Genomic DNA, 25,821 nt, shown 5'->3' with positions numbered 1-25,821 from the left:
CTAGGTCTCCTCTATTTTCAAATGAATTTTAGGAATATTTTATCTAGTTCTATGAGGCATTCTAATGGTATTTGATCAGGATTGCATTAAATGTGTTTTGGTAGTATGGCCATTTTCACTATGTGGTTGTTTCTACCCAGGAGTAAGGGATAAATTTCCATTTTCTTGGATCTTCTTCAGTCTCCTTTTTCAGAGTACTGTACTTTTCAATATACACATTGTTTATTTCCTTCGTTAGATTGATTCCTAAGCATATAATTTTTGGGGATGTCATTGTGAAGGATGTGGGTTCCCTAATTTCTCTCTCAGTGAGCTTGTTGCTTAGGAATGCTATTGATTTTTGACTGTTGACTTTGTATCTAGCTATGCTACTGAATTTGGCAATTAAATTTAGAAGTCTTTGGGGGGAGTTTTTGGGGTATTTTATGTAGAGTATCAGGTCAACTGTGAATGATGATCATTTTACTTTTTCCTTTCCTATCCTTATTCATTTTATTTCTCTCTCTATTGTCTAATTGATCTTGCCATTTTTTTCCAGAACTATGTTGAACAGGAGTGGTGATACTGCACATCCTTGTCTTGTTCCTGATTTTAAAGTAAAAGTTTTTTGTTTTTGCCCATTTGTGATATTGGCTGTTAGTTTGTCACCTTTATCAGATTGAGATCAGACCATCTATTTCAATTTTCTGCAGAGTTTCTTTAAAATCATGAATGAGCCTTGGACTTTATCAAAAGCTTTTTCTGTACCTATTGATATGATCATGTGATTTTTGATGTAGCTCTGTTGATATGGTGTACTACATCTATGGATTTGCATATATTGAGCCATCCCTGCATTCCTGGGATAAATCCCACTTGGTTAGAATCTATAATCTTTTTGATGGTTTGCTGCATTCTGCTTGCTACTATTTTATTGAAGATTTTTGCATCTACCTTCATTAGGGACACTGGCCTGCAGTTCTGTCTTTGGTTTGGTGTTTCTCTAGTTTTGGTATCAGCATAATGTGTGCCTCCAGGAATGTGGAAGGGAGTATTGCTTCCTTTTCAATTTTATTAAAGAGTTTGAGGTGGACTGACATTAAGTATTTTCTAAATTTCTTGTAGAATTCAACTGTGAACCCATAAGGATCTGGAATTTTCTTTGTTGATAGATTTTTAGGTATATTTTCAATTTCTTATATCTCCTTGATTCAACTTTGGTAGATCATATGTATCATGGAATTTGCTTTTAATCTGTGTTTTTCATGCTATTTGAGTAAAGCTTTTCGAACTAGTTACTGATGATCTGAATTTCCACAGGATCTGTTGTGATTTCACCTTTTTAATTTCTCATTGCATGGATTTGAGCCTTTTTTTATTATTAACGTTGTCTGAGGGTTTATCAATTTTATTTATTCTTTCCAAAAACTCTTTCATTTATTAATACTTTGTGTAGTTTTCTTAGTCTCAATTGTATTAATTTCTGCTCTGATCTGTATAATTTCCTTCCTTGTATGAGCTTTGGGCTTGGCTTGCTTTACTTTTTCTACAAGCTTGACATGCAGAATTAGGCTGTTTATTTGTGTTCATTTTGTTTTCCTGATGTGAGATTTCACTGCTATAAATTTCTCTGTTAGGACTGCTTTCATTTCATCCTATGGTTTGAGTATGTTGTATCTGTATTTTTTAAAAAATTGTTGATGTTTAATTTCTTCTTTAATTTCATCTGTGACACAGGTTTTTCAGGACAGCATTATTTACTTTCAATGGGTTTATGGAGTTTTTGAAGGTTCTTTTGCCATTAATTTTCACTGCACTATGGTCAGATAATACACATGGGATAATTTCAATTATTTTGTATTTACTTAAGCATGTTCTATAGGCTTAAATATGGTCCATATTAGAGAACACCTGAGGCTTTTGTTGGTGTTAAGAGGAACATTCTATAAATATCTACTGAGTCCATTTGTTCAGAAGTTTGGTTCTTTTCTGATATTTCTTTGCTAATTTTGTAGCTGGGTGATCTATCTGTGACAATGAGGTATGAAGATCCCCTATTATAATTGTGTTATTGCTCATTTGATTTTCCATTTATATCAATATTCGTCTTATATATTTGAGTGCTCCCATATTTGGTGCATACATATTTATGATTATTATCTCCTCTTCTCAAAGATTTTTCCCTAAAAAAAGTAGCAATTTTCTTTATCTCTTTAGATCATTCTTGATTTGAAGTTCACATTGTCTGTAAACAGAATAGCTACTCCTGCTTTTTACTGGCTTGCTGTTGCATGGAGTATTGTTTTTCATCCTTTGACTTTCAGTCTACGAATTCCTTTTGAGTTAAATCTGTTTCTTCTATACAGCATTTTTTTTTTTTTTGCCAGCTCAGACCACCCTGAGGGTGGGGTTAAGGGAGCATGTGGTGCTGGGGATCGAACTCTGGTCCCTTCTACTTGCCTATGCTTGCCTACACAGGTGCTTTAGAACACTGAGCTATCTCAGTGGCCCCATATGCAGCATATTGTTGAATTTCATTTCTTGATGCACTCTGCTGCTCCCTTTCTTTTGATTGGTGAATTGAAGCCATTTACATTTACAGTTATAACCAATATGTATTTGCTTATCATTGTCACATAATTTTCCTGGTCTTGGTCCCCTGTTTTTCCCTTCTGTTTAATTCCTTGTTCTGCCTGGTGGTTTCTTTTGGTTGTTGTTCTTGGAATTTGGTCACCTCTCTGTCTAGCCTATCTTTAAGTACCCTTCATAGTGTTGCATAGATTTATTTTGGTTGTGGCTAATCGGCATTCTATATGCCTCACTTATTGTATGTTAAATGCTTTTCCCATGCTTGGGAAATTTTCTACTATTCTGTAAATAGTATTTTTATGTCATTTGTGTGGGCTCCTGCCTTATTATTGACACCAGTGTCATATTATTTTTCATTGTGTTATACAGCTGGTGAAACATAGTTATTGTGCTCCAGAAATGTGAAAAGTTATTGTTTCTATCTCGAGGGAATTTTTTGAAGTTTTTATTAAGTGTGCTTCTTTGCTAAGACTACCACATACAGCAAAGTGCGACAAATGAGGTGGCTTAGAGAAAGGAATTTCTTGTCCCCAACAATCAATTATATTCCTTGGCTCATAAGTGCGTAACTCTGATCTCTACCTTCATTTTCACATGAACACACTCCAGGTGTTCATGTCATTGTGCCCAGATTTTCCCTTTTTATGAAAGCACAGTCATAGTACAGTGGGGTCCAGACTAATGACCTCTTCTTAACTTAATCATCTATGAAGTCTCTGTGGCCAAATAATGTTATGTTCCCAAGTACTAGGGGTTCAGATTTCAAAGTTCTTTTACAGGTAAAAAATTCTATCCATAGCACTTTATTTGCACAGGTTTCTTGAAAGCTAGGCAACTATTTCCTTTTTCAAATTTTTGATTTTTTATTTGTACAGGCATGCATACATAATGATTACATTCTTCCTGGGGAGCATATGTAATGTACATATATATCTTTATTCTGTTTTCATGTTCTTATACTCCCCTCCCCACTTTATATCTTAGTTTCCTCCTCTTCTGTAAAAGATCTCTCTTTTTCCTATTACCTATTTTTCACTTTGTTCTTTATTTATATTTTGGGTTTTTCCTATAAAAGAAATGAAAAGATAGTTAAGCATGTGTGTCTGATTTATTTCACTTAATATTATGGGTTCAAGTTGTCCTCCTCTGTGGGTCCTCAGCCTGTGATTGGCCTCCTTTTACTGTTGTGTAAAAGGACAGAGAGTAAAGACTTAAAGGACAGATGAAGCTGACTTGTAATAAGCCTGTCTTAGTTATTTTTCTTGTTGCTGAGTCAAAAACCCAGACGACCAAAGTTTAAAGGGGAAAGGCTTATTTGGCACACAGTCTGTAGAAGTTTCAAACTATGATAGGCTGGCTCAAAGACAGGGTGACATGGCAGAGGGCACTGCAGAGGGGTCCATAGCATGCAGAACATAGCAAAGCAATGAAGGACAACCAGTGCTCTCTGTATCCCTTATTCTTTATTCAGGTTACCTAGGGCAGGTTGCATTCGTACCTTTAATCCTAGTGCCCTTGATCCAAGCATTGCACAATGAATCAATTCCACCTTCATGCACTTCAGATGCAGCCACCTCTAAAAAAGCCCTACTATGACTACAAGAGGCTTTCAGGGGACAGCTAAACACAAGTCATAACAAAGTCCTTTGCAAATTGTTCCATCAGAAAAGTCACATTACCTATTTCTTCATCTATAATATGGGTGATAATAAGTTGCTGAAAGGATGGTGAGCTACATCAAAGAAGTATTCTACTGGCATGTAGTTGAGTGCCAATCAATTATATTATCATTTATTATTCTTTATTTAAGGAGAGGATGGGTCAGTGATTCCTAACCCCACGTACAAGAGAATTATCTCAGAGAGCTTCTTAAAGATCTCTGGTACTCTGGCCCCACTAGAGGTTTTCTGAATTGGGCTCGGATGGGACTCAGGAACTGGTAAGTTTAGAAGCCACTAATTTGCTTTAGGATGTAGAACCATGAGAATGGATGACAAGGTTGAAACATTAATTGGAAATTTTCTGAGATTGAAAATCAAAAGCAGATGGTGATGTGTAGCTAGACAGTACGTGTTGTTTCCAATAATTGATAGTAAAAACAAGATGACATTGCTACACAGTATGTGAATTAGGTGGCCCAGTTTTCAAGCCAATTTTTTTTTTTTCAGAACCAGGGACTGAACTCAGGCCCTTGTGCTTACCAGGCAAGCACTTATTTTACTGAGCTATCTCCCCAGCCTTGAGAGCCAATTTTTGCTCTGTAACATTTTTTCTTAGACCATTGAGAAGGTATCCCATTAAGACACTGCTCTGAGTCTTCCTTCTGGCTCACTGCAAAGCTCCAGCCACTTGTGTGCTCCATGGCTTCAGTAGCAGGTGTGTTTGTGTGTAAGGAATACTACAGAAGAGTTAGTGCTGGATACCAGTTGGATGTGCTACCTACGTTTGAGCAGTGCTTATGACAAAACTCATAGAATTCCCAGAGAGGAAATTTTACACACTCATGGAATGGGGAGGTGCCATCCACTAGGTTAGAGCTACCTGCTCTGAGTAAGCATCACTCCCCAGGCTCCTACTTGTGACCTGGGGAGTTTTATCTCACAGCCTATGTCTCCCAGTTCATCACCAACCTTGTATGTGAAGGGGAGATCTTGAGGCAGCTGGCTGGGAAATGGCAGGAGTGACCAAATGAACTCTTGCTAGTTTGGGTCAGGTCAGGGGTAGGTTTTGATTCTCAAGCCCTTGGCTGAGTGAAGAGGGCAGCTGTGAGCAGCTCTCCTTTGTCACTCTGTCCAGCTGCTCTATTTCTTTGTGAGCAGCCTTGGCTTCTCCAAGCTTTTGGTTTACTTCCAGTGCCGCCTTTGTCTATCTAGTATCAGATACTTGCCTCTCATCCTTTTAAGAGTCCCAGGGTCTCTGCAGTGTTTCTGGAAGATTTCCAACAACCTTTTGTTGAGTGAGTGAATGAGTAATAGTGAAATGAAGTGATATGTAAATAGAGTCAATTTTTAATAACAGTGTTGTATAAATTATCTTATGTTTTTATTGCAAGGAGATTAGGAATGTCCATTTGCTTTTTGGCAAAATTAATAAAAGCACAGAAACTGAAATAAAAGAAATAATAATTCTCTGGACGCTGACATATTTGGAAGAGTGTGTTTGGTCTGACAATTTCCATCCCTTCGATTTTAATCAAGAACATGTCAAAAAGAAGAGCAGCAGTGACAGTTTTCAACACAAAGCAGGAGGTTATATCTCCAACTGGCAAGAAGCATTTGATTAAATTTGAATTGACTTTGACTTTTGTAAACTCAAACTTGTAAAAGGAAAAGGAAATAAAATCCAGACTAGGGAAATCCCTTAGTTAAACCCTGAAACTCTGCACCTGCACTTATCTCAGTATTTATTGCCACTAACTTGCTTCTGGTACTGGTATCTGGAAGTTGTTTTCAGTGGGTGAAAGTGGGGAGTGCTGTCTGTGAACCTAGAGAGCAAGAGCTCCGTGGATTTACGCAGATGCGTCCCTGCTGCATTTCAGATGGAATTGATGTAGTTAAGCATGAATTTCCTGGCAAGTACACATGTAGGTTTTTCCAAAAGGCATTTGAGACCACGAAGGCACAGCCTTTCCATGTCTAATCATGAAAGCAAACCACTGGACATTTGCTCTCTGTTTCCAGTGGGCTGTGTATGTTTTCTTCACACTCCAACAGAAACGTGCCAAAGCGTGACCTTTATGAACCCCTCCAGCTTGGAGCTGTGCATACAAATCTGTCTTGCCTGTAGAGTGGGAAAGTGATGAATGGCGGCTGTTCAGCCTGGGGAGCAGGGCTGCTGTCACTCTGGCATGCCTGCAGCCTTATTTATTACACACCAAAGTATAAAACCACCCAGCCCATCTGCAGTTCTCATTTTCAGGGCTGGCATTTGCCTGAGGAGACCACGGTGCCTGGAGCCCCCATCATCTTCCCAAGGAGGCTCCGGGGCTCTGGTGAAGATCATGCTTGCGAGGCAGCTCATCTGTTGGCACCTGCTGGCTTTGTTTTTTCTCCCATTTTGCCAGTGTCAAGATGAATACATGGAGGTGAGCGGAAGAGCTAATAAAGTGGTGGCGAGAATAGTGCAGAGCCACCAGCAGACTGGCCGTAGCGGCTCCAGGAGGGAGAAAGTGAGAGAGCGGAGCCATTCTAAAACTGGGACTGTGGATAATAACACTTCTACAGACCTAAGAGCTCTGAGACCAGATGAGCTACCGCACCCAGAGGTGGATGATCTAGCCCAGATCACCCCGTTCTGGGGCCAGGTACTCTGAATTCTCTTCTAAGGATTTTTATGAAAGCTGAATGCCTGTTGTTGTTGTTGTTGTTGCTGCTGCTGCTACTGTTGCTTTTTGGACTAAGAGTCCTAGAATCAGTACTTGACAGAAGTTTGCTAAGTTGCTTGTGGTTGCTCTGGGCTAGAAAGGTGATTGCCAGTTTCTGACAATGATGTGTTGGGGTAGAGTGGCAGAGTTTGCCCCATTAGAAAGGGGAACCTGGGCAGCCCGTTTTTGTTGCTCTGGATCTTGATTTCTTTCTTACACTGTTGGAGCAGAAAAGACTGCTGACCAATGTACAAAATGCATCACTACAGATAATAATTTGCTAATCCTAAAGCAAACTGCCTTCCTCCTTCTCAGCAGGGAGAAACTGTCCTTTGAATTTGCCAAAACTGCTCAAATGGTTTTTGAATTGTAAGTTATTCTGACTCATGCCAGTCTTATTTGATTGCTGTATTCTAGGTTACACTGCCCCTGTGTACATCTTTTCAAAAGAAAGAATCAGAGTTTAGCCAAAAAAGACTGCATATTGAAAATTCAAATTATATACTATCACTTGATGTCTCTTGGCATAAGCTCAGCATCTAAGGAAATTTTCTTTAACTCTTTGAGGCTGGTATCAGAATTGATATTTTGGTGCAGCAAATTGGAGATGGGTAAAGCCCAACTTAATTTAAAACACTAAAAACAGGAATAACCAATTTTGACTTACATCTAAGCATGTAGTATGCTGAAATCAGATGGATGGGCACCAAGAGTTCCTTTTAATTGTATGATATTTGTATCAATAGTTGTTACTGCAAGAACTAATGGCTTTTATGCATTAAATAGGTCCAGAAATTGCTCACATGGTTGAAGTCTAAACCACTCTTATGACAGATTGAGATGTTTGGATTTATTATCTGGTTATATGTGCAGATCAGGATCCTGCACAGGAGCAAATCTGGGACTAAGCTGAGACTTCTGACTGGACCAGACAGCACATTTCCCAGTCTTTCTGTGGGGCTGTGTTGAGGGGAAGCTGCTTAGAAAAATAATGCTTAAATGGAATGTCTCATTCAGAGCTCAATCTTTTGTCTAAAGACTTTTGGCTGAGGAATGACTAATGCTGATTTACCTTTTCCTGAGTGACCAAAGCACTTTAACTTTTGACCAAGTCTTAACATAGGCTTTTCATCCCCATGAAAGGTGTCCTTCTTCCCAGACATGACAGTGTGAGGCCCCAGGGGCAGCAGCAGGCAGTCATGGGGGTCATCAGTTATTATTTGGGTGCCAATACTCAGCAGGAAATACAAATCATATATATAATTTCTCCCATCTTCTCATTATGGGCACTTGAAATAAACTTGCTAGAAATTTAAAGTCTCATATTCTGAAAGACTTTTATATAGCTCCTCTATCAATGGATATAAGCACACTCAATTTAGGGTATACTATGTTATTTCTTCTTTCCCTTCTCTCCCCTCTTCTTTCATCTTAATTCTCCTTTTCTCTTCATCCGTCCCTCTATCAATAATCACCAGGGCTTCTACATTGAGCCAAGCTTTAGGATGGGGACCAAAAACATGAACACATCCACACTTTCAGCTCCAAGCCATCTTCAAGGAGATATTTTGTTAATTTAACTGCTTAAGTTTGATCATATACTCTGTGTTAAGCACGATCAGTGCATACACAAAGGGACCTTGAGAAATAAAGCAGTGCTGGTTCCTGAGTTAGATCTTCAAATATGTGACAAAAAGAAAGGCTAATCAGATTTTTAAGTATTAAGAAAGCAAAGAATTTATGGTGGATTAGTGTAGATGGAGATTTGGTGTGCTCACATTTATATTCTCTTTTTTGCCATTTTCTTCTCGATAGTCTCTGTCATTCTTCCTCTCAGTCTCCTGCCCCCTTCCTGGACATTCATTGTCTCCCACCATTTCTCCTTCTTTCTGTTTCTCATCCATCTGCTTTGAGTTGAAGATGAAATGGCAGAGCTTCTTCTTAATAGCAGCACACACCCCTCCAGGCTCTTCTCTGCAAAATGGATGGAGTTGGTCTTAGAGACAAGCCTTTCCCCTCATGCTATTCCTTCACAAAGCCTTAAGTGCACACATTCTACCTATTTTAGGGAAGGTATGATAAACTTAAGAAGGCAATAGTATCAATGTCATATAAGGACTTTGTCGCTTGTCAAAGACAAAAGTTCTGAATCAACACATCCTGTCCAACTTGTTGGGAGGCCATCAAAAGCCTCACCAGCATTGTTCCATTTGACTCAACTTTGAAAGTCAAGGCCACAGGAAGAAGCATGTGAGAAAGAGCGTAGGTTGGTTCTCCATACCCACTTATGAGCAATCAGAAGGCTCTCACTGCATTGGTGGGAGCTTTGTGCTCTTGAACTGTCCCAAAGTTAGTTTACTCATGCAGCAGTAGTCCTAGCTCATTCTAACAATAAGCAACTCTGTCTCCTGGTGCTGAACACTGAACATTAAAAAAGTTAAGTGTCTTAGTTTGCATCTTACAACTAGGAAGAAAACTCATGACTCTTGCCCACTCCTCTAGCATAGTAGAGAAGAAAACTGATGTGTGGGAAGAATGATTGCTCTAAAGTCATGCAGAATTGGGATGGGAATTCTGGTTGCATCCCAGTGTTTATTCTGACATTCTTAAGCAACTCAGTCTTTTTATTCCGTTCTCACATAAAAAGTTCTGTGTCAGGATTTTCCCTCTTCCCCTTCTATCTTTGATTCCAAGTCTATCATTGCCAAAGCTTTGTGGTATAATGCTGTATTTCACATTTGAAAAACCCTACCACAAAATTCAGGAGACATACTTTTCAGATTGCATCTTGGATTGGAAGGTGGGGTGATGCCATGGTGTATTTACTTTCTAAGTGTTCCAAAAATCCCTGTCTTAGCCCAATTGACTTTAGTTGATCTTTTTTTCCTCTATGGACCAGTTTGACAACTGGGGTGAGGAAAAGGAGAAAAGAAGGAAGGAGCAACACACACACACACACACACACACACACACACACACGGTAATCAAGATACTTGTATTACTAATTTCTATTAGTTCGTTGAAAGGAACAGTTGGTGTTTATATAGTTTGACCAATTTTGCCTGCATATATCAGGTAATCTGAGCAACTACTTTGAAGATGAAAACATTCCATATAATAACTATTGTTAGTTTTTATCATCTTGTTTTAAAATTCTGTATTTTTTATTATTTGGGTTTTTTTTCCTCTCTTTAAAATTAAAAAAAGTGGGCTTCACCCTCTATATCTGTCCTGAGTTTGGTGTAGTAGGATCAAGACACGGTGAGAACTGAGGTCCACCTGGAGCCTCTGACCCTGCACCTCTTGGGTTCTGAGCTGTGCTGGGAGAATGCTTGGACTGCAGGTTGCTCTGTGCTTTTCTATAGTAGCTTTGTGGACAGCGTGAGTGGAAGAAGAAGAATGCAAAGGGAAGAAGCCCTCTTTTGCTCAAACGAACAAAGAAACATGAAGTCTCAATGTGCAGCAATAAGAAGTTTTCACCTAGCTTGCTAGTAATGAAGAAAACTGCACTTTTGTATTTTACCTTGCCTCCTCCTTTCCGCCCTCTTTCCTGTCTCTCTTTTCCCCTCCCTTCTCCCTCCATCCTTCCCTTTCTTTTTAAAATTAGTTCCTTTGCAATAGCATGCTATTTTCAAAAGACCACTGAATCAGATTTAGTGTCCAGAAAAGTTTCCAAAAGCATTTTGCATGACATAATTGAGGATAGGTTGCCAAGTTAGATCAGAGTGCGATTTTCATAAGCCACTCTGACTCTCCTTCCCGTCAGCTTTCGCTAGAGCTCGAGTTCCTTCATCGAAGCACACATTTTAGAAATGCATTTTTGCATACGCCAGCATTTTACTTTGTGTCGTAGTGGAGCATAATGAGTTTGAATTTAGTGTTCCTTAAAGATTGGTTCAAATAGCATATAATCACTTTAAATTTTGAAGCAGAATATATAAAGCACATCATACTAAGTACTTATAAAAAAGTTAAAGTTGTTTCAAGATATAAATAATTAAAAATATACTGGACACATAGTTAATAATAATGCTTTACATTCTTTAAAATTTCTAAGGGAATAGATTTTCAATATGAACATCACAAGAAAAAGTATGTGAGGTAGTGAATATATTAATTTGCACAATTTAGCCATAGTATATACAAAAATATACACAAATTCCAAAACGACATATTGTGTATGGCAACTATATATAATTTCCTATTTGTCACAACTTAAATAGATATGTGAATGCACTGGTCTAAAGAGTACTTTATTTCTTTAGTTTCCTAAGGCATTATAAGAGCACTATGGTTATTTGACAAGGCAGTGTTCTAATTTAGAGGTTCTAAATACTCTTAATCCACAGCTTAAGTCAGTATCAGAAACATGGTGCTTACTAGCTTGTTTGAAGGAACTGCTTTTGTAATTTGAGGATCTGTTCAATTTTATTACATCAGACACTACCATGTACTGTAAAAAGAAGTTCTGAAGGAAGTCCAGTTCTGAAGGAGTTTCTGGTTTGCTGTCTTATGCAGCAGCCGCAGGAAAGTACTTCCTAGAAGTTCTGCTCCCTCTTCCCAGTCCAATTCTCATAGCATCCAGAGTGTATACCATTCCGCGGGCTTCCTACTGTCTTCCCTCAGCTCATCCACATATTTCACCTGCTTCTTGGGCCCCGCACCTTCAGTACTCCCAGCCCACACCCAGACTGTCATTTCTTTTTTAATTTTTTTTTAATTTTTTATAATTTTATTTTATTTTGAAGAGCAAAAGCTAAAGTAAGAACAAAGAAGAGAAGCAATGACAGAAATGGAGTAACACAACCATACGTATGTTACAGATTTTCAGAACAAGAATAGCTGGTTAACAATGGTTGATATATTATCTATTTTTATTGTAAAATTTGTTGCTCAGATTAACAGATTCATAAGACTGGACATATATGCATTTGAATTATTTTAGAAAGACCTATGCATTTCAAAGCAATGAAAGAGTTGTCCTAGGTTTTGTCCTACTGGTGCACTTTCTGAATATGTTAATTATAATTATTGATAGGTATAAATGACAAACAGAATGCAAATTTGAAAAATGTTCTTTAGATTTTTTTCTCTCTTTCTTTCTTTTCTGATGTAGTTGTGAATTTGCTGAAGTTAAACTTACTTAAAGGGCAAGTCCAAAAGAAAAGTAAAAATTCCTGATTGCTCACATATGCCTGTCTTTTGAACTTCTCTTTTTTAAGTCTCCACCAACTGGAGGCCTGCCCCCAGACTGCAGCAAATGCTGTCATGGAGACTACGGCTTCCGTGGCTATCAAGGACCCCCTGGACCTCCGGGCCCTCCAGGCATTCCAGGTAAGGATCATAGAGATGCAAAGATACACGACCAGTCTAATTACAGACACTGGTGGTGTGAATGTAAACTGGTAGGACCATTATGGAAAACAGTACGGAAAGTCTTCAAAAAACTAACATTCCATTTGACCCAGCTATTCTCCTTCCAAGTGCCTTTCTGAAAGATTTAAGACTTGATACTACAGTGCTGCATGCATACCCATATGTGTAGCAGTGCAATTCATAGTAGCTAATTCTTGGGAATGTCTTCATATCAACAGATGGCTAAAGAAAATGTGGTAATTATACAGTGTTATAATACTGTCCATAAAGAAGGATAAACGTGAGGCGCTTATAGAGAAATGGAGGCACCCTAAGCCTAAAATGTGAATAAATTTGACACATAATCTCAACTATTTCATCGTTTCTCTTATATGAGAATTCAAAATATAAATACAAAGCAAAATAAATGATAGATAATAGACAGTCAGGAGATATATATCCTTTTCCTGTGGGAAGGGATCAGGACATAGAGGGAAGAGGGAAGGGAGGAGTAATAAATGAAAAAAGAATTGAGATGCTTTAATCATTGTATACTGCAAACATGTACTAATAGAAATAAAGAATGAAAAAAGAAGAACAAAACAAACCCCCCAGAACAGGAGCCAAGGGAAATCCTAACTAATTTGGGATCATTTATGTGTGCGCAAAGGGTATGCATAGAAATTCCAAAAGATTTGGACAAGAGATCATGTCTGCATCTCATACTATGAATAATTACTACGAAAACAGTGATATGCAATGTACTAATTATGGTAACTGTCCCAGTAACCTGTTTTGAAACTGTCTCATTACTATTTCTCATTAAAATAAAAAATTAAAAAAATAAATCTCAAAAGAAAGAGAGTTGGGCAGGAGACTTGAATTTATTAGGCCAGCTCAGGTGGAACACTATATACTCCATAGTGTTAGTTCTCTATTCAAAGTATCTAAAAGGCTCCAAGCACCATGGGTTCCTTACTCATAGGTTGGGAGGATCTTTGCTAATATTGGGCACAGAATTACTTTTATCTGGGACTTACTCTTGGTGCCACTGCAGTAGTCAGCTTTCTGTTCCCATAGCAGGAATCTGAGATAACTCACAAAGAGAAAGGCTTGTTGTAGCTCATAGGTTTAGAGACTGCAGCCCCCGACTGAATGGTATCATTCCATTTGTGTCTGTCATGGGGCAACACATCATGGTGGGAAGTGAAGCTACTCACCTCATGGTGGCCTGGCAGTGAAAGAGCAGAAGATACCAGGGCCCTACAGCTCTTCAGGGGTTTGTCCCCAGTGACCTATGACCTCACACTAGATCCTAACTCATCAGGTTTTTACCATCTCCAGATAGTACCATACTTGGCCCTCTGGGACATCAGTCTAATCCACAGCAGCCAGTCTTTCTGCCACAATGTGCTTTACACAGTCTATGATATCTGACTTTCAGGAGATTTATGAAATAGAGGCAGGAAGAGAGGAAAGTTTACTGGTTTGGATTACAGTCATCTTTATGGTGAACTGTGGTCCCTTCGTTGTGATTCAAAGTCCAGCTAAGCCCTCCACCTTCACTATCAGTGGTTGCTCAGCTGATTTCCATGCCTCATTTGGCTTCATGGAAACGTATCTGAGCTCCAACACCACCAAAAGGCACAGACATGCTCAGAGCCACATTGAGTCTCTAGACCAATAGCACAGCCATGTACACCACACTTCTCTGGTCTCAGGTTTGGAAGCCTTCTGGAAAATAGCTAGTGCACTGGGTTGTAGAAAGGGTGTGCCTAGTCTTCTCTATCCTTTGACTCCCAAACTATCAAGGGTTTACTTGTCTTTCTCCTTAGGTCACTCCCAAGAGATAAAACTTCTCTCATTGCTTGGTTAAAGTCTACTTGTTTGTCACATATTTATCCCCACTGAAGTTAATGTTTATCAAAAGTGGTTCAACTTTTTATACTTTTTTATTGCTTCTCATGTGAATCCAAATTTCTCATAGAAAATTCCTTCCTTAGACTTAAAATCATGATTACTGGCATGGGACCGATGTCATTGCCCATCAAGGGCAGCCTCCCAGGGGGGAAGTGATGTGGACTAGGGAAGATTCAGATTCTTCTGAAGTCATCTCTGAGGTTACAGAACAGGGTGCCTTGGTTAAATATTTCCCAGCATGAATTGACTTTGTCACTAACCACATTAACCTGCAAATGAAGTTCATCTATTTGACAGGATTGCTAGGCTGATATCATGCTTGACAAGTAGTGCATGAAGTAAAACGCAAAAGAATAGAATTCAGAAAACATAAAAATAAGAAAGAGATACAGAAATAGTCTCTTTGTAGGAAAGTGAGGCATTGAAATTGTTATCAAACTTTTACTTTCAAATTAGTATGACTTTTTAATCAGTTTACTTTACCCCAGTTATAAAAATGATACATATCCTTAGTAGAAAACTTCAGAGGAACAGAAAATTATATAGAATAATAGAAAGTCACTTGTTTCATCCATTTAGGGAAAAAAAACTCTAAATATTTTAGTGCAATTTTTCTAGTCTTTTTTCTGTAGACATTATACATACATATTGTTTTCAACAAAATAGTATTGTTATCCTTATTTATTTATATATTTTTGAGGTTATGAGCAGAATATATTTATTGAGGGAAAGAAAGCTCCTGTCTGAGAGAGGGACAGGAGGGGGGCCCGAGTGGGTTGTCCTCAGGATTTATTTATGTTTTTGATGTTAAAATACCATGCCTATCACTATACCACTCCTTCTTCAGTGTTATATTCATCTACTATCATACGCTATTTGTAGCCTTTTCAGTATTGGTGGCTATTTTAATAGTTTCTAATCTTTGCTACGTTAAATAATAGGCAATGATCAGCCTTTCACACAATTTTTCATCCAAGTCTTACTTTATAGAGCAAGTTTTGGGGGCTCAGGATATCTAAGCTACTTCCAAAACTCACTTTTATAAAACAAACTGCCACTTTGATAATGCTCCTTGGCTGTATTTGTGATGAACTCAAATGGTTCTCTTTTCTGATTTAACTGGGACATTTTAAACAAAAGTGACTGTGTTGGTTTAAAAATTGATGATAAATAACTGTGACTGGATTTTCTCATGTAATCATGTCTGGTTATTTATTAAGGAAACCATGGAAACAATGGAAATAATGGAGCCACTGGCCATGAAGGGGCCAAAGGTGAGAAAGGAGACAAAGGTGACCTGGGTCCTCGAGGGGAACGGGGGCAGCATGGCCCCAAAGGAGAGAAGGGCTACCCAGGGATTCCTCCAGAGCTGCAGGTAAATTGTCCTGTCCACACCCATAGGTGATCTCTAAATCTGCTGGACTACTAGGAAGGAATTAAGAGTCAGAAGGCTTACATTCTTCAAGCCTCAGTAATGTTTAGTAAATCTGAGTCTTAATTTGTTTCTCTTAATCGCAGGATGTTTGTGTAAGGCCTATCCTGTAGCAAAAGAGAGGTTTTTTTAAAAAATAATTTTATTGAGAAACAAATAGCAATGAGACAGTTTTAAAAGCGATTAGTAGGACAGTTTCAATAATTAATACACTGCATATTGTTGTCTTCTCAGTGGTGACTCATAGTACAAGATGCAGATATGATGTCCTGTCCACAAACACTATTAGAACAACTCTTTCTATTCATTGAATTAAGAGAAAGTAGCTGCATATCTATCCTAACAATTTTGAATATACAGATACAAAATGGTCCTTCATTTATATTACCATTTTTTGCTTAGTTTTGTCAGAGAAGGGCATTCCATTGCCATTTAAGTATTGTAGGTGTGTGAATTCAGCAAAATAATCCAATATAGTCCAGTAGTCCATAATAGTAGTGGATTATCCGTAGGACTGGCAATATCAGAAGTTGTTGACTTGAGCCTGTTACAGCTCAGCATATTAATATGGGTTTACTTTTTATACCTCATTTTTATACTTTTCTGCTGGATGGTTAAGACCAAGATAATGCAAGACCTATATAACAAGAAATGTAACTTTTGTGTCTGACAAGGTCAGTCAAGTCCCCTCAGGATTTATCCTGAAACCCTGTACCGCAGTTTGTAGATCCTTTGTCAGTGTCAGTCATGTGGATGAGTCATGGCCATTGCTTGAAAAAGAGAGTTTTAAAATAATTTTTAGGGAAGACTAAAACTCACAGACTAAAATCCAACTCCATATTAGGTCCAAATACAGTACAAGGTGACCTAAAATATAAACTCATCTCCTGTTTTTCTGATGAAAAGATAGAGTAAACTAGAAAATTTTGGTTGTTCCAGTAATATTTAGCAACAGAGTTTTAATACTTCTAAAAGTGTTTCAGAAGACTAATATTCTTTGCAAGATATGTTCAGAACTATTAATATATATTGATATTCTAATGTGTTCATGATATAAAAATCTTAGAAAATATTTGAGAAGTTTGTAATTTCCTTCTTTCCCCATGTTTAAGTTATTTCCAATCTTTCTATTACAAATGATGTCCCAATAAAACTTGTATAAAAACTTTATTACCTTAAGATAAATTACTTATTGAGCATCAACTTCTTCCTTAGATTGCATTCATGGCTTCTTTGGCAACTCACTTCAGCAATCAGAACAGTGGAATTATCTTCAGCAGTGTTGAGACCAACATTGGAAACTTTTTTGATGTCATGACTGGCAGATTTGGGGCCCCTGTATCAGGTGAGATGTAAAAATAAATGAGTGATTGAATCAACCTAACAGTCAAAGGAGAGAGAAGCAAGCAGGCAGAGAGAGAAAGAAGAGGAGGGAGAAGAATAATAAAGGAAAGGTTGCAAAGGAGAAAGGGAAGAAGGAAAAATGGAAGGAAGGGAAGAATGGAAAGGCGACTGGGAGGAAGTGGAAGGGAGGAAAGGAGAGCAGAAACTGTCTAGGACACAAATCGTCTAAGGGCCTACAATGCCCAGTGAGTGCTTCTGTTGCGTACAGTGTCTTTACCGTTTCAACCTAAAGATTCAGTATTTTAGAACTGTCTTGACATTAATGTGACCACAATAGCAATCAATAGGCTCCCCCAGTTTTCTGTATAAACCTGATCAATACATTGTAGAACAACTATTCCATCTTTTCCCACATTGACAATGATGAGACAGAGAACACTGAGCTTTACAGTTTTACAGCAGCACAAAGACCAGGAAGCCACAATGCAAACATATGGGCTTTCATTGCCTTAGCTTCCCATGCCAAGGAAAGCCTGTGTAGGTAAAGTACACCATTCAGTTCTGCATTTCCAATTGTAGGGATCTAATTGATTCACCATCTGGTTTCTTAGCCTGATCTTTTAAAACTGTTCTGACACCTATTTTTCATAGCTTTCATCATTTTTTAAGTAAAACATATTTCTCTGTCATTTTGATTCTAACTTTATCTTGCTGAGGTATGGAAAATTATCTTGTGTGTACCTGTGTGTGTGTTATGAAATCTTATAAAAACCTCAACACACACAAAAATTACATTCTTCACATCCTTTAATATCTGGATTTACTTTTCCTCTGTAGGCCAATTTCTACAAATACAAATGGGCAAACTTTTATAACATTTTCTAGCAAATTTAATATATATTTCTAGCATTAAAGCATAAGCATCCTTTTATTTGGTTCAGTTTCCGTCAGAATCAGATGGACCAATGTGATTTCTCTCTCACTTAATCACATCTTTGGAAAAATTCAGACTTCAGTGCTTTTTCCTCTTCTTTTTTATTTGTTTCTGGGATTTTCTCTTGCAAGGTCATTAGTTTTAAATTGTAACATGGAAATCAAAAAAGCTCGATGATTTACATTCTTTCAACTTTCCAAAACACATTCTGAAATCCAAGGTCATTTGTAAAAGAGAAATTTTCCTTTTAGCTTGTCTGTCTGCTGAGGAATTCATATTCAATAAAAGAATTTTTGTGCTGACATTCAGAGGATATTAAGTCATGTTAAATTGTTTTCCCTTAAGAGCCTTAAACTCTTATAAGAAAACACACATCTTTTTAAACATTAGTCTTTTAAATATTAGTAATGCCCAGACACGACGGTGTTGCTATGTTGAAGTTGGATCTATTTACTAAAGTTCACAGATTTATAATGAACATTAGAAATTACTAGAATGAAATTTTCTTTTCTTTCTTCCTTTTCCTTTCCTTTCCTTCCTTCCTTCTTTCTCTCTCTCTCTCTCTTTCTTTCTTTCTTTCTTTCTTTCTTTCTTTCTTTCTTTCTTTCTTTCTTTCTTTCTTTCTTCCTTTCTTTTGAGACAGAGTCTCCCCATCTTCCTGGCTCAGTTTACCAAGTGCTGAAATTACAGGCAGATTCCACCACGCCTGGTAGAACTATTTCTTTTGAATTATGCAATATTTATTGTGCAATTTCCTTATCTTTGGCTGACACTTGGCAAGTATAGTAATGCACTATAATTTCACACTTGGCCAATGTCGGAGGACACCGAACACCATGTGTTTATCCACAGCATTCTGTTTTGGCATTATGAGTCCCACAGTTGGCTTCATAAGTCAACTAGTATTTACGAATGGGTTGGAGTTTGCCTCAAGCCCTGTGTCATGGGCCACTATGAAAATAGAACTAACACAAGGTATATTCCTCTCTTAAAAGACATGGTAATCTTTTTGGGATACATATTGAGAACAGTACAAAAATGTAGAGCACCTTGAAGGTAAGCTAAGATAACAGGATACTTATACACATAAAGACCATGAATAAACAACATAGTACACTGAATATCAACAAAAAGAGTATGAAGTTCGTGTGATCTTCAGTGTACAGTATAAACACGGGCGAATTCTTGCCTTTTTCAGGTGTATATTTCTTCACCTTCAGCATGATGAAGCACGAAGATGTTGAGGAAGTGTATGTATACCTTATGCACAATGGAAACACAGTCTTCAGCATGTACAGGTGGGTGGTCTTTTCTATCACAGGTCTCATCGACACATATATTGCTGTAATTTGTGGAAGGAAAATCCAATGACGGGAAGTATGTAGCAATCAACAGCACACAACACGGCCTCAGTGCTCCGTTAGAGCCCTCATTTGCCAACCTATGTGAGATTATGATGAATGCATGAGCTGGAACAAATGAGATGAAATTGTGCATCAGCATGTTGATTAGAGCCCTGAACTTGTTAGGTAGCTTCACTTCCCAAGACAATCACTTGGACACCTTTCTTAACTTAGCTTTTTCTTCTCTCCCTCCTATATTTCTACTTTCTTTATTCCTCTCCCCTTTGACTGAGGCTTGGTACCTTCTCTGCCATCACCTGTTTGTGTTAGTCCCTTTCTTTCCCTGGCCCTGACCTGTGCTGCTGTTCTGATACTTATGCTAGACATCTGGCCCTTGAGCTCCTTGGAAACATTTATTTAGAAATCAATAGTGTACTTTGTTTTCATGTTAGAGTAGGATGTGGCAGAGAGAAAACATTTCCCATAGTTAAATCAGCTATTGGTATTGGGTAGTGTCCTTCTAGAAATAGTCCACCTAATAAACATTAACAGGTTTGGGGGTGCTTGTGTTTGGTTTTCTACATCATTTTCACCTAAACAAAGAATTGTATGAGACAAGCAAAAATGGTACAAATTTTATTTGAAAAGTTGAAGGTCAAGGGTAAGGGAGACTCTGCAGAGCTCTGTAGAGCAAACAGGCTGAGTAAGAAAGAGAAAATATAAAGAGTAAGACCCAAAATGGAAGTACATGCAGGAGGACAGAGAGCAGACTACAGGGAGGAAAGCCCCAGTCATGGGCTCGTCCTGCATGGTCTATGTCATTTTATTTCCTTCACACACTGTGGGAACTCACACGAAGGAACAGAAAAGTTCACATGCAGGGCTTGGGAATCATTTTATGCCTGTGTCATGGAACCCGATTAGGCTAACTCCATCAACAGCTTTGCCACACCCTGCTTTCCTGCCTAACCATAAGATGTCCATGAAGAACTCTGTGGCTGTTTGTTACATTTTCCTTTTTTTTTTTTTTACCAGAGATCAAGCTCAGGACCTTGCACTTGCCAGGCAGGGGCTTAAGCCACTGAGCTATCTCCCCAGCCTTTCCCTGTTATTCTTAATGATTTGTGATCATTACATTAAATCTGATGGGCATGGGGTCTGGGAATCACCAGGTCCACCCTCACTGGGCTGTATCTCTCCAATGAAGGTAGATGAGTCAGAGAAGAGCAGCGTAAACCACAAACTTTATTGCAGGCATTGCAAGAAGCAATACAAAGCCACTCCCGGGAGGAATGGGGGCACTCAGAGCTGAGTCACCACAGACTCTGGGGCCTGGGGGTCCCGTATCCACCCCCTCTAAGGGTTGACACTAGGCTGATTAGATATTGGGCCTGTTGTTAGGGGCTTGGTCTTATGGGCTAAAAGGAGGATTTGGGAAGGCATGGAAATCTGCACTAGAAGGGATAGGGCTGCCTGCCAGAAACAGATCTCAAAACCACAGGCTATTTTTTTTTTTTTATATTTCCTAAAGGGGCCAGGTTTCTAACCAAACCCTACCTAAGAGCTCTACCATCTTTATAATTGCTATCTTCTGGAACCTGGCCTCTATTTGAGGAAAAGACAAGTTATTATAGATGAAACTGTGTAAGAGATCAGAATACAGTGGTTCAAACATGATAGAATTATATATTTTTTAACCAATGCAGGGTAAGAGCCCAGGGTGAGAAGAAGAGTGGCAGGAAGGTTAGAGGACAGTGAAGAGGTCAGCAGGAGGGTTTTCCTCCTAGAGTTTGAGAGACTCAGGTGATGAAAGCAACGCTGCCACTAATAACACAGACTTACAATAAATTCCTTCTGGTTATCATCACGCCTGGAGTCAAAAGAAGTACAAGAAGCTTCTGGTATTTTTTATGCATCAGATATTATATTTAGGGAAATGAATCACACTATACCTAGCATTACAAATCCATGTAAAGCAAAGAGGAAACCCCACGCAGCTTCTCATGGAGGAGGAGACTGGATGCTACCGAAAAGCGGGCCTTCTCTGGCCCTCTGACTTCTAAATATTGGCTGAGTGCTTCTTCCTACATTAGAAAGCACAGCTCCCCATCTGCCGTGGGAGATACCCAAGCTGCATTTGCACATCAAGCTCAAAACTTAGATCTGGTGGGTAATGAACAGTCCTTTTCTTTATCCACAATCCTGTTCTCCCTGGGAGGGTCTTCTTCTGTTTGTATCCATGGCTATACCTAATACACGAGCAGCCTTTCTCATGACTTTCATAGATTACTTTCTCCTGTTTCAAATTTGTGATCTAAGTCAAACATCCTAAGTCATTTGTAGTGCAGGTTGTGTCCTTGGCAATAATGTGGGAGGCTTATGCTGTGATTGCTACCAATGACTTTTGGAAGTCAATCTTACTCTGTACAGCCTCCTGCCCCCACCACACACACACTGGGGATTGAACTAAGATACACGCCCAGTATCCTTTCCTGTTGTTTTGATACAAGGACTTGCTAAGTCAATAAATTTCTCAGGCTGGGCTTGAATTTGGAATCTTCCTGCCTCAGCCTCACAGAGTGCTGAAATAACAGGCATGTGCTACTTTTCTTGTTGCCTTACTCTTAATGTACAGGTAGTTACCCCAAGGTATTTTAAAATAACACATGAATAGGAAGGCAGCTTTTTCAAACTTATTAATCCCCAACTTTCTAGATTCTATTTACTTTTCTTTTAAATCCTGGCAGCTCTTCTCTGGAATAATCTCTTGAGAAAACAGCTAAAAGTCATTTCTCTAGTACTTTCCCTTAACTGTAGTATGGGCATTACATCTTCTTGTTATTATACGTTTTGTCACAGTAGAACACAGATGCTCAGCTCTTCAGCTCACAGACTTGGTTCCACGCTGCTCTGACTGACCATGAGTTACTGCAACCTGTTTGAATTTGGCTTCTGGTAGCTTAACTTCCTTTAGTAACAAATTCCAGATTCTTTAGGGGAGGCCAAACCGTCACAACAAAGACTCAACTTAATGGCTCAAACACAGAACTTCACTCCCGGTAAAAAAGTCCAGAGTAGAGAATCTAGGGTGGATGTTCCAGACTGGGACAGGGCTAGGAAAGCTCTCTTCTCTGTAGTAGCCTTTAATTAAGCACCCAGATTTTTACATATGGCTTCCAAGTTTATTCGACTCATTGCTATTAATGTTCCTGATAGGAGGAAGGAAAAACAAGGAGGAGAGTTTGTGAATTTTATGGGTGAACCCTACAAGTGGCATTTTCCATTTCTGCCCAGATGCCATTTTAGAGAACCTGTCACATGACTGTACCTAAGCACATAAAAGAAAAGGTAGATTCTGATGAAAAGTTGGCTGTGTGCTATAAATAGATTAAGTAGCTTTGTGCCTTTTTCTTTTCAGCTATGAAACAAAGGGAAAGTCAGATACATCCAGTAACCATGCAGTGCTGAAGCTCGCCAAGGGGGATGAGGTTTGGCTGAGGATGGGCAACGGTGCCCTACATGGGGACCACCAGCGCTTCTCTACCTTTGCAGGCTTCCTGCTCTTTGAAACCAAGTAAACAGATGAATACAATGGCTCCACTTTGAGGACTTGCAGCTGAGTTGGTTCTGCTATAACTCAAGGCACATATCATGTTAAGAGCTTGACAACCTGTATTTACAAAAACAATTATTAGGTACACTGATCATGCTGCAAGTCCATCAGTAATGTTGGATTACTCAGGGGCTCAGATAAATAAATCACAATATTGTCTTCCCAGATGGTCTTAACAAATATACCTAATCCTTTGTCACTCTTCCCTAGGTAGCTAAATTAGAACTGTTCCTTGATGCAGGTTACAATTAATTGTTTCCATCAAAGGCATGACTTCAGGAATGTTGGTGTTATTTGTGATGTCTGCTTTGAGGAGCCCCTGAAATTTTGAGTTCATTATCCTTTATAATATTGCAAAGAATAAGATGTAGCAGTTATGTTGGGGCAGGGGCAAACATATGGGTGCTTACAGGACCCAGGCACTAGAAACACATGCACAGCCTGGACTGGGAAGTAACAATTTGATCCAGTGGGTCAATATTCACAAAATAAAGTGTTGTTCATTTTTTAGTAGTTGATTTTTAAAAAGTAATTCCAAATAGCTTTTAGATAGTAAAAGTATTTTTAATGTTCAAAATAATTAGCTCATTTTTGTAAAGATATATCTGTGACTAATTCTTGGATTCTAATGACTTCCACTTTTAGAAACAGATTTTTCTCACAATATAGAATTGGGTTTATCAGAACTGATTTATCACATCGATTTTTTTTTTCAATTACACTCCTTGAATTATAGCAGCTTTTTATTGGTCCTGAGTTGCAGAACTGGGTAAAGTAAACTTAGAATATAAGACGTTATATTCTTTTCTATTAATTTGAAAATTACTCCAATGTATTTATGTTTTATAATATTATGTCACATTGAAGGGACTGTCATCTTCATTGTATGCTGCCAAAAATAATGCACATAAAATATATAAACATTCCATTTGAGAGACATACATGAAAATATCTTTACATTGTATTTAGTGAAAAATTATATTATTGCAGGATTCTTCACAGAGATGGGACACGAAGGCTTTTTTTTTGTAGGAAGTAGCTCTGTGCATAGCAACATGGACCCAGTAGTCTGGCATCTAAAGACCAAGCATCCAGCACTGTGGGTTCTTGCCCCTTATATACTTGTTGGGATTCTGTCTCCCTTGGGCTGCCACAAACTACTAACAAACTACAGCCGGATTGGATACAGCCTATGTTACAGAGCTGTGCTAGAACCACATGTGTGTATATAGGAACTAAGTGTGCCATGTTGACTTTCTTTATTCTAACAAGGTCCACATTCCTTAAGGGGGAAGCTCTGCCACATTCTTTTAATAGGACTTCCTGGATTATAATCATTCAGTGATGTTCGCAGAGAAGTTTTGGAATAACAGGTGTTTTAGGAGATGCCATTTGGCTTTTGCCTAACTTGCATAGCAAAATCTATCTCCAAAGGATTAAATTTGCCACCAAAAGAATATTGTTAAGAATGTGCCATAAATTCTGAAAACAGAACCCACAATAAGGTTTAAAAGAGGAAAGTATAATTGCAATATATATTTACTTTACTATTATACCGTATTTAAAATCAGTAGGGAAATGTCTACTTGATATTCTATGTAATGATTTACCTTTAAAGCAATGAGCCCTTATTTCATTTGTTATCAGAACTTGAATTTTCACCTAGGGCTTTAGACCACAGATTTCCTTTTATCCACCTATAGCTAGAGGCTGAAGACCAGTGCAGGGCCCCCTTATTAGCTATGTCAGTTCTTTCAATGCTCAATTTAGCTTCTGAGCCTCTCCTTTTGATTTAGACATGTGTTTAAACTCTTCCTGAAACCATGTGTAATACTCTTTTAAAGTGAATGGGTATTAAGCTATATTGTGCTCAATTGGAAATATTTTGTGATTTTGTGTATTTTTTTTCCTCCAGGGTTGTGGGGTCATGAGGTTGAGGTTTCCTACGTGAGATGTCTTAACATTTCATAGCTGTGCATTGTCAATAGCTATTTGAATGCTGCATGTTGACTAAAGAGATCTCTATAACTGCGGAATTTACACTACCTAATAAATGCCTAGAGGAAGATTTTGGCATGGCTTTAGATAAAACTGTAGCAGGGCCAGCCAAATAGCTCAGCAGACTAAAGCACCTGCTTAGGCAGACACAACGGCCAGGGTTCAAATCCCCAGTGCGCTCTGTTGGCCCCGCCCCCTGGGCATGCTGAGATGCAAATGAGACTGGGCATGGTGGCACACACCTGTAATCCCAGCTCTTGGGAGGCTGAACACAGGTGGATCACTGCAAGTCTGATCTATATAGTGAGACCCTGTAGACTCTGTATTAAAATACAAAAAAAAAAAAAGATATCCTCAATAAATTGTAGCAAGAAAAAAATGCATTCAATATGTACAGAAAATAAACACACTTTTATTAAATGCATTCTTTTTCAATGTTCTTAAGCATAACAGTTGTACAATTGTAAGTAATACGGCTTAAACAAAAGCATAGTATTTTCATGCAAACCATGTGAACAACTATGAAAATCAGTGATGGGAGCACAAAGTAGGGTCACCTGTAGTTGTAGGCAGGTGGAAAGCTTTATAGCCTTGCAAATCAGTCCCAATATGAGAAAAAGAAAAGGTGACTCACTCACAGGAGAGAATGGAAAAGCCAAGGTAACTGTCAGAGTCTTCACAGTTCTCCCCATGGCCACAATGACATGCTTTTCCCTCATCTGTTTGGCTTTCTGTGGCTTCATTGATCCATGGTCAATTCATATCCCAAAACACTGAATGGAAAATTCCAGAAATAAAGAACTTATACATTTTGAATTGTGTGTTATTGAGTAGCATTTGGTGCTAGTCTGACCATCATCCACAGTCCTGAATTATCTTTTTCCACAGTATCTAAAGTATGTATGCACTTTTATCCTGTTTGTCCCTTAGTAGATAGCTGACACCGGCTGT

General features: G+C 38.5%; 1 protein-coding gene across 2 annotated transcripts; it reads left to right on the top strand.

The window, feature by feature from the left end:
• Positions 1–6,428: 6,428 nt before the first annotated feature.
• C1qtnf3 (C1q and TNF related 3) lies at positions 6,429–24,327 on the top strand. Of its 2 annotated transcripts, none has more exons than XM_004647193.2 (6): positions 6,429–6,871; positions 12,154–12,265; positions 15,427–15,581; positions 16,854–16,983; positions 19,115–19,214; positions 22,678–24,327. In XM_004647193.2, exons 1-6 carry the CDS (start codon positions 6,569–6,571, stop codon positions 22,835–22,837), a joined length of 960 nt encoding a protein of 319 aa, XP_004647250.1. In that variant the 5' UTR covers positions 6,429–6,568; the 3' UTR covers positions 22,838–24,327. The 2 variants fall into 2 exon arrangements, with proteins under 2 accessions (XP_004647250.1, XP_004647251.1); XM_004647194.2 differs by having other exon boundaries at positions 6,471–6,652.
• The last annotated feature ends 1,494 nt before the right edge of the window (positions 24,328–25,821 follow it).

The sequence above is a fragment of the Octodon degus genome, unplaced genomic scaffold (assembly GCF_000260255.1).
Source record: "Octodon degus isolate 3935 unplaced genomic scaffold, OctDeg1.0 scaffold00293, whole genome shotgun sequence".
Taxonomy (NCBI): Eukaryota; Metazoa; Chordata; class Mammalia; order Rodentia; family Octodontidae; genus Octodon; species Octodon degus.
This window is presented reverse-complemented; position numbering and strand designations above follow the sequence as displayed.